Consider the following 9,830-nt stretch of genomic DNA (forward strand, 5'->3'; position numbering starts at 1 on the left):
GAGACCATAAATATTTACACAATAAATATTTACCCATATTTGCTAGTTCTTGAGAATGCTTAATTTTTTTTGTTTTGGAGAATTCTTAAATATTTAAAGACCTAACTACAGGTTAACATATTAAGTCATAGACCAAAAGTCTACAAGGCAAGGCATTTGTTATCAGAGTGCCTTTCTCTCAAATTTATGCTGCCCAAACAACATGAAGCAACAGAAATAAAATTTAAATAGCTCATAGCCAGGCTTCTTTCAGAAATATCCAGTTAGAACAAACTGGTGTTTGCCAGAGGGGTAGGGGCTGGAGGGGATGGGCAAAATGACTGGTAGGAGGTACAGGCTTCCAGTAATGGAATGAAAAAGTCCCATAGATGGAAAGTACAGCATAGGGCATATGGTCAGTGGTACAGTAATAGCACTGTGTGACAGTGTGGTGACAGATGGTAGCTATACTTGTGAGCACAGCATAAGATAGAGTTGTGGAATCAATATGTTGCACACTGGAAACTAGTGTCAACTGCACTTTCATTTAATATAATATGTTTATATATATAATAAAGAACTATATCCAGTTAGAAGCAGATTTTTGCTTTGCATTAAGCCAAGCTTCAATTATGTTGGCACACTGGTCCATTAGGTCTACTGCTTGCTAGTAGCGGAACAACATTTAAGTTCAGATGAAGTTTTTTCCCTGTTTTTGGATCTGAATTTTAATCTACATTTAATCTACTATTGGTTTATGTAAGGTGCATGTTTCTATTCCTCATTTACCAAACACGTACCATAATGAAGTATTTCTCTTGAAATATGCAGGTCTTTTATTTCCTCCTTTCTTCATAAAACTTCAGATTTTGTTTCCTTTCTAAACTGTACTGCTTAGATAGTCTGTCTGCCTTGGACCCCATGCACTAGTGTTTATTACTAAAAACTGTCACCAGTATACCATTTTATGTATAGCACTGTGAATACCAAATACTAAATCTACCAAAGAGATCCCTTGGAAAGGATTGTTATCAAAGTTCCTATACTGAAATATTGAAATTCAGTCACACATGATCTTGATTCCTCATTATGTATAATTCAATTAAACATTTGCTTAAATCCAAAACTTATTATAGGACTCTAATAAGATTTATTTCCTTCAGAACAAAGCTAAGGAATATGTGCACTTAACAATCCTGACAGACTCATTACAGACCATTTTTTTTTTTCATTTTCATTCCAAAAGAAATACTAAGTAAGTTTACATAATTGACTTGGCCATTACTTGGAGCGGGTCGCAACCCCCCACCCTCGGTTGGCCCTGCCCCTGGGGCTTACCCATAGGTCTCACCAGTGGAGCACACTTAGGAAGTTTTGGTATTTGCCCGCTTTACTTTCTTCAGATTCTATAAAGGGGTCTTGTATTTTTTTTTAAGATTTTATTTCTTTTAAGATTTTATTTCTTTGACAGACAGAGATCACAAGTAGGCAGAGAGAGAGGAGGAAGCAGGCTCCCTGCTGAGCAGAGAGCCCGATGCGGGGCTCGATTCCAGGACCTTGGGATCACGACCCGAGCTGAAGGCAGAGGCTTTAACCTACTGAGCCACCCGGACGCCCCAAGGGTCTTGTATTTTAATAGCATTTCCTTGATGTTGTTTGGCTTGGGAATCTGGGTCACAAGCATGAAGCCGTTATGGCCTTTTAAGAATATTCCTAATCCATCTAATTGTTTTTAACTATAGGGTTGAGCACTGAAAGATTTGTTATTTTTCTTAATGTCTGTTCCTAAATTGTGAAACATGGTAAGTGTTTCCTCAATATTATAGTTTATAAAGCCAAACCTAGTTTTCTCTGTTAGAGATTTTGGAGTTTAGCAGCCTGATTTAGTCTAAAATATTTTACCATCTGCACTTATTTTTCCTGTGTTATCATCATGATTACCATCCTTTCTTTGTCCCTCCCTGCTAAAGATTCCATTTCTCTTCCCACAAGTTTCACTTCTCTGTAATCAAACACAGGACTGTATCTCCTTTCATTTTTTCCCCTAAATCCCCACATTATCCAAGATCTAGCTTGTCAGTATCACCTTTTTCATGAAAACTTTCCCAGTTTTTAAGTCCTACTAATATCATTCTATTCTAATAGTAACCCTTCTTCCCTAGTCATTTAGTGGAGTTTGATAATGCTATCCCCTTTTTTGGAATTCTAATAGGCATGTAACATCATACATTAATTATTTCTGTTCTTTGCAGTTGGGGAGGGCAGCAGTTATTTTCTCCATTAGATGAGGAAACCAAGGTCAAGAGAATTTAAGAAACTATCCTAGGACTCTGCCTGTGTCACTTTGTGACTTTCCAATCCACACTCTCTACAGAGCCTTCCTCTCACTGTAATTCAGTCATGCATCCCAGGTGACCTAGTACTATCTTCTGATTATTTACCTAGTATAAGACATGTCTGTTTAACATGAACCAAAACAAATGAAATAAAGGACCCCTATATGTGTAAATGGAGTTTTTTTTTTTTTTTAATTTTATTTAGTTATTTGACAGACAGAGATCACAAGTAGGCAGAGAGGCAGGCAGAGAGAGAGAGGAAGGGAAGCAGGCACCCTGCTGAGCAGAGAGCCCGATGTGGGGCTTGATCCCAGGACCCTGAGACCATGACCTGAGCCGAAGGCAGAGGCTTAACCCACTGAGCCACCCAGGCGCCCCTGTAAATGAAGTTTTTAACCGAGAATGTGATTTATAGCACCTTAAGAGTTGTATAGCTTCTGATGATTTAATCTAACAAACTTTCATAATTTAGTCAACCCTTTCATGTTTTTTCAAAATCTCGTAATTTACCTCTTTTTCGCTTTTCTCATAACTCCTCCTCATTCCAGAGCAGATTCTTTCAGGTGGTCAGTTCAACAGCATTTTTCCTCCATAGTTTCCTTTTCCTGAAATGGTGCTTATAGGCATTGTCTTTAAGAAAGTAGTCTTGGGGGGCACCTGGGTGGCTCAGTGGTTAAGCCTCTGCCTTCGGCTCGGGTCATGGTCTCGAGGTCCTCGGATCGAGTCCCACATCGGGCTCTCTGCTCTGCGGGGAGCCTGCTTCCTCCTCTCTCTCTCTCTCTCTCTCTCTGCCCACTTGTGATCTCTGTCAAATAAATAAAATCTTTAAAAAAAAAAAGAAAGTAGTCTTGGGGCACCTGGATACTCGGTTGAGTGTCCAATTCTTGGTTTCAGCTCAGGTCATAGAATCGAGCCTCGAGTTGGGCTCCACACTCAGCAGGGTGTCTGTCTGAGATTCTCTCCCTCACTGCCTGCCCCTCCCCACCCACACGTGTGCCTGTTCTCTCTTAAAAAAAATAGCCTTGGGCGCCTGGGTGGCTCAGTGGGTTAATCTGCTGCCTTCGGCTCAGGTCATGATCCCCGGTTCCTGGGATCGAGTCCCACATTGGGCGCTCTGCTTTGGCGGGGAGCCTGCTTCCCACCCCCACCTCTGCCTGCCTCTCTGCCTAGTAGTGCTGTCTGTCAAATTAAAAAAAAAAAAGTAGCCTTAATAATGTCTTTCCCAGGGGTGCCAGGGTGGCTCAGTGGGTTAAAGCCTCTGCCTTCGGCTCAGGTCATGGTCCCAGGGTCCTGGGATCGAGCCCACATCGGGCTCTCTGCTCAGCAGGGAGCCTGCTTCCTCCTCTCTGTCAAATAAATAAATAAAATCTTAAAATAAAATGTCTTTCCCATTCTGTAATGATTCAACAGAACTGAGAAATATTATTCAGTTCTTTAACTGATCTGTTTTGCTTAAAGCTTAATTTTTGAAATATGTCTTTATATTTTCTAGTTTAGTCCTTCATTTCTGATCTATTTACCCAGTGTATTCCATCTGGCAGTGAACAAGAGCACATTTATTTCTAGACCCTCCAGTGTGTCAGGCACCATTCTAGGCACTGGGGACCCAAACACAAACAAGCCATACAGACTCAGCCCTCGAGGAGATCAGTTTTGACACTGAAGCAGAAGAACACATCTCCCTCAAAGTGCCTGCAGTCTAGCAGACAAGACAGACACAAATTCATGCAGACAATTATAATACTTTTTAATAACAATGATGGGGGCCTCAGCAAAGTGCTTTAAAAATACATAGGAGAGAACAATGATCTCTAGCCAGGGAAGTAAGGAGAGATTCAAAGCAAAAGTTATATCTGAACCCAGTTTATCATTCCTCTTGAGTTAGTTAGACATTACATGACTAATAATACATTGTATTATGTTCCTAGAGCTCGAACAGTAACAGTAAAGCAGGCTGGTAGTTATTTCTTGATCCATGTCAGACCAGTTAGGCACAACTGACCAGAAAGAAAAGTCAAAATCAAGTACTCTTTCCAACATAGACAGTACCTACAAATACGTATTATTTTCCGTTGCAGGAGCCTTCTTCCTTTATGCTGGATTTGCTGGTGTGGGACTCATTTTCGTCTATGGCTGTCTTCCTGAGACCAAAGGGAAAAAATTAGAAGAAATTGAATCACTCTTTGACAACAGGTTATGTACATGTGGCGCTTCAGATTCTGATGAAGGGAGATATATTGAATATATTCGGGTGAAGGGAAGTAACTATCATCTTTCTGACAACGATGCTTCTGATGTGGAATAATTTTCAGATGCTGATTTATTTAGGTATTTAAACAAACCTGGGGGACAAAAGCAGCAATTGGTGACCTCAGTGCCCTGCTTTTAATCTGGTTCTTTCCACAGTCTAGTTTTGAATGACCTCATAATCTAGAATATTTGATTAGGAGGAAGATACAACCATGATGACATTTTTTTTTCACAAGCAGAAATGTAAAACAATATTTAGAGATTTTAAACTAATAATTACTGAACAAATGTATGTAATTCCTTCCTGAGGTAGTCTAAAATGAATATTGTATCCAGTGACTTCAGTGGTATCCTTTTTTCCTAAAACCATATATAATTATTAGTGGCAGTAGAATCAGTGCTAATCTAGCTTAATTGTATGATATACTTATGAAGAAAGATTCTGGGATAAGATCCGAGGGTGTTTTCTGTCAAAACATGGCCTGTTGGCCCTAAATTTTCCTAGGGACAAGTAGCTTATCCGTGATCAGCTATTAGAAAGATTCTGTTTAAGCTTTCAACAAATTCAAAAGTACCTCATACAGAGGCACAATTGTCCTTATCTCCTGTGGATTCCACATTTTGGTCTCTCTCTCCAAATCAGATCTTGAGAGTTCAGAAACTGACTCTGCACAGGACCCTTTGAACACTATGAAAAGCAGGTCTTTTAGGGTTTATTTTCATACATATTTTTTGCATTGGTGATAAGTATACATTTGCACAGATAAGCTAGCAAGTTTTGATAAGTATATTTTATTGCTAGAAAGTAAGAAAGAAAACATTTTTCTGGATCCCTGATTTTAGTCACTTAGGTATGCAACTATAAACACAAAATAGCACCAGATCTTTGACTGTGTTTCAGGGTTTCTGTTCATGCCAAAATCTCCTGATGCTTACCATGCCTTCACTCATCGCCTCTGGAGTCCTACTATTTGTGCCTTCATTTGTGTCAATATAAATAGCTGCCAGCAGCCTATTTTCCCCCTTCTTTTAATTGAGTAATTCCTGAAGCAAAAAAGAAAGAAAGAAAATCAGTGACAGATAATCCAGCGGTTACTGATGTTTTGTTTAATTAAATAGTGGGACTTATTTTTTCCTTAGTTTTTTATTAACTCTTAAGGGAACTGTGACATTACTTAAAAGTACTAGTCTTTTTTTTTTAAGAACATAAACTCATTTTTATTTTGCACGCCCTTTTCTCATTTTCCCTGACAGTTTATCAAAAATATATATATATAGATTTGTCTGTGGGTGTTTCCTTTTTCTCATACTTGCTTGGACTTTTTTCCTTCTTGTCTAAAAATTGGGATTTTCTATTGGAACAGTTTAATGGTTCTAATATAGTATACATTGCTCCAATGTCTTCTCAAAATGTTTGTTGGTTTTTATGCTCATTCATCAACAAACTCTAATTTTTGCTCTTGAGAGCTATTCAGAATATACAAAATTACTTGCTAGTTCCAGTGAAAATATGAATGAATTGTCTGTGGCCAGATAGGAATATGTAAGTCTAAGTCTGATGGACTTTAATATGGCTCTAAACTTCTAATAAGGTACTCTTTGGAGTGAAAAGATGGCTATCTCTAAATTCAGTGTGTTTCTGCCAGTCTCCAAGATGTTCTGTTCTTCGCTTGAAGTCTGGCTTATTCCTAGCACTATTATCAAAACTGAAAATGTAGCCAAGGACGTTTGTTCTCATAGCCACCAGGAGTATGGTAAGCGCTTGAACTGTCATTTTACTGGCCTAAAGATCCTTCAGCCAAAAAAAATAAGTTTTCTCCCTTTGATCATTTCATATATTAAAAAAATTTTAGAGAGTTGTTTTCCCCTGAATTAGGTGCTTTGACAGTTGATTTCTAAGAGGATATTAATATTAATCTTTTCCCCCAGAAAAGGAGATGTGATTTAATAGAGAAAATCGTTGATATTTCTTATCCCATAAGAAATCTCTTATCTGTATAATATTTCACACAGGTAAAGTGGAAAATGAGCTATTGCATGGTAAAATCAGAATATGATGGGAAGAAAAAATATTTAGACCAATAAAGTGCTCTCTAAAAATGTATTTTTCTGATTTATCCAAATTGCCTCAATTCTTCTCTTTATTACATGCATAGCCTTAACTATATGCCTATGTACTCAGCTGTGCTGAATGCACAGTAACTTTATTAAAGGAGCAACTGGACTTTTATTATTTCTTGAAGCAGAACATGGCCTGTTCTCCCTGACATAAGCAAATGGTATATTCAACTTTATATCCATAACTACACCTAATAGCAGGGAAGATTAGCCACATTCTCCCTTAGTCTCCTCAACCTCTCCTTTAAAGGACTATTTGTTATTTATATAAAGACAATATTCCATATCTTTGAAGTACAAGACAGTTGGCACAGTATAAAGATTATTTATAATTTTTTTAAAAACTACTTAAAAAGAAACCTTATACAATTAGATTATTATTTTTAGATTTGGTGAACCTTTATAGTATATTAAAAATTAAGTATTTGAATTTTGCAGGTTTTTTTATATTATGTACCTTTTAAGTTCTCAGCATCTTTGGCTACCACTACCAACTTGAAAACATTCCATTTGAAATACCATCAAATGTATATTTTGTAGGACAATTTATATATGGTATGATTTGACCTACCATATTATAACAGATTAAGCATCATGCTTTTAACCAAAATTAAGGTTTCCTTCTAAGCATGCTGCAAATTCAATAGAGACCTATTATGTTTGAGGAACACGTAGTAAAGTTGTAACCCCTATTTGAGGCTTAGCTTGGTGGCTGATGAGATCTGCCATAGACTAAGAGAATATAACCCTTCATCTGCATTTGAACACATAGGGCTGAATGTGCTGTCAGATAAATTTTAAAGATTTGGTATTAATATTTTTCTTCAACACAAGCATTCCTAATAATTTTGACTGTTGCACCTTAGTAATTACCCAAAACATTTTTTAATGTATTTGTAAAAGATCTAAATCAAAACTAAATTTAAAAGGTAGTATTTCCGTTTGTAATTTTGTTCCCAGCCATATGCAATAATTAGTCCCCTGATGGAAAATGCTATGACAGTAATGTTGTCAAGTGCTTTTTCATAATTTTATTTTACCACTGAGCTAGATTTTAGTGTATGGAGTCTAAATATTATTTTTTAAAGTTACTCTAAAATGAGAATTCAATTAAAGCAAAAAATTTAGAAGTTGCTTACTATCGTTTCAAAATCCATTGTCTAGAGGAAGAATGAAGAGGAAAAATGTAAACTGACAACTTACCCTTTGGCTTTTATATTGGAAAGTAAAATTAAAATGTAATTATAGATTCTGGGGGGGAGATATTCTAAAAAAATACTATCTATATCTTATCTAAGCAAGTCTCACAGCTTAATGACACTAATATGGCTTAAAATACCGTAATATAGTGAGAGGGAGTTGAAGGATTGTTTTTATCACATTGGCGCAGTAATTAAGAACAATTAATGAGATTTTTGTTATGATCAGTTTTTTTTTTTTTACTGTTTTCCTGATTAGAAAATCTCAAATTATACTAAGCACCTAACAACTTACATTTATACAGCTGTTACAACAAGTTTTCAGTTTATATCTTTTTACTAACTGCAAATAAAAAAATGACCTAGCAGGCCCATGACAGAGAATTCATAACATGTGCTTTATAGCAGAATCTATTAAACAGTGTATAAAATATATAGCTGCTGCCTATGAAAAGACTTAGAATTCTTCTCTGGATTGATTTTAATGTCCTGTTTTCTTTTTTATCAGTTTTCTTAGCCTCATGTACAAAAATGTCAAGCTAGTTTGATGAAGTGATCAGCTGGTAGCAACAGATCAATTATGAGTACATTCAGTTCTTCTGGGTGAGAAATATTGCTGTTTTCTGGAAATAGCAATCATTTTAAAATGCCAAATAGCTAACTGATACCAACTCTCTTTTACATTGTCTTTTAGAGGGGGAAGTATTTGTGTGCCAGTAATCATCAAAGAGATATTTTGTAAGAGTGTTAATGATGTTCAGAAATACACGAGAGAATTTTATCCTCTTAATTTGCCTGTGAGTGTAGAACGGTGTAATTCCTATAAATCTTTATATGTATAAAGCAGTCTTGCACTTGAGTAATTTGTCTATGGAATGTTCAATAACTTTCTTTAGCAGTAATATTCACATATTTATTCCACACAGTTAAGTTCATGTGTTTGATTTTTGTCATACCAGTATGAGAAAAAGGAATGCAGCTTACAAGTACTTACAAACCGATATTTTGTGAAGTTTTACGATTTTAGTAAATTTAACATCATTCCATCTCATTTGAAGGTTAAAAAAAAAAAAAAAGAGACTTAACTCTAGCCAAAGTAGAACTTTATATTCTACATGTCCAAACTGGTTCCTAAAGGCTTTTGGACTATATATCACATTTGATGTTATAGTATCTTTATTTGTAATTAATGTTCAAATTTCTATTTAGAAGCTCTAATGTACATCTAGATTAAATCAAGAGTTTTATGCTTTTAAAATATGTATTTCAAAATGTATATTTTAATTTGATTGCATGTTATATAGTATTTAATACTTCACATGTCTTGGAAAATTCAATATAAATATTTATTCTTACATGTGATATATGGGGTATCTCTTAAAAATTATGACTATGTATCATTCCCTTCAAAGTCATTCTAGCCTATAGCTGTATCAAAAGTATTGTATATTTTATGGAAATTTAGTGATGTATATGTAAATTTTTTAAGTTATTTTATTGAAGTTCAATCTTTACATAAAATTAAAATCTTTTTTTAAAAAAAGTGTGCCAGGTAAATGAAAATAATCAAATAAAAGTTATGACAATTCATTAGTCATTTATCTCCTCTGCACTTTTCTATTTCCTGATTCTCTTCCTTTGATTTTAGGATCTAAGTTACATAGGAAAGGCATCTACAAAATTTTGTTATCTCTATATATTTATGCAATTCTTACTCATTTTAATATTTTACCTCTTTTTAACATGGGTAAACTCAACTATCTTTAAAAATAAATATCTAAAAATTATTTAAGGAATTATTCTAATAAATATAAAACTTTGAAATGAAATGCTTTAGGAACCCTTGAGATAGTATTTCTGGTTGTTGTCAAAACCAGATGTGACATAAGCCATTATGTTGGGTTGACAAAAACTGTATTCGCTTTGTAAATAAAAACAAAATACCTGC

At 35.4% G+C, this 9,830-nt stretch overlaps 1 protein-coding gene across 1 annotated transcript in view; it reads left to right on the plus strand.

The window, feature by feature from the left end:
* LOC111161333 (solute carrier family 2 member 13) overlaps positions 1-5,785 on the plus strand; it is a 387,603-nt gene extending 381,818 nt beyond the window's left edge. The window contains exon 10 of the mRNA XM_022524931.1: positions 4,394-5,785. Within this exon, the coding sequence (XP_022380639.1) occupies positions 4,394-4,620 (227 nt within the window). The 3' untranslated portion in view covers positions 4,621-5,785. The remainder of the gene's footprint in view (positions 1-4,393) is intronic.
* Positions 5,786-9,830: the final 4,045 nt, after the last annotated feature.

The sequence above is a fragment of the Enhydra lutris genome, unplaced genomic scaffold, assembly GCF_002288905.1.
Source record: "Enhydra lutris kenyoni isolate GAN:26980312 unplaced genomic scaffold, ASM228890v2 scaffoldscaffold84, whole genome shotgun sequence".
Classification (NCBI taxonomy): Eukaryota; Metazoa; Chordata; class Mammalia; order Carnivora; family Mustelidae; genus Enhydra; species Enhydra lutris.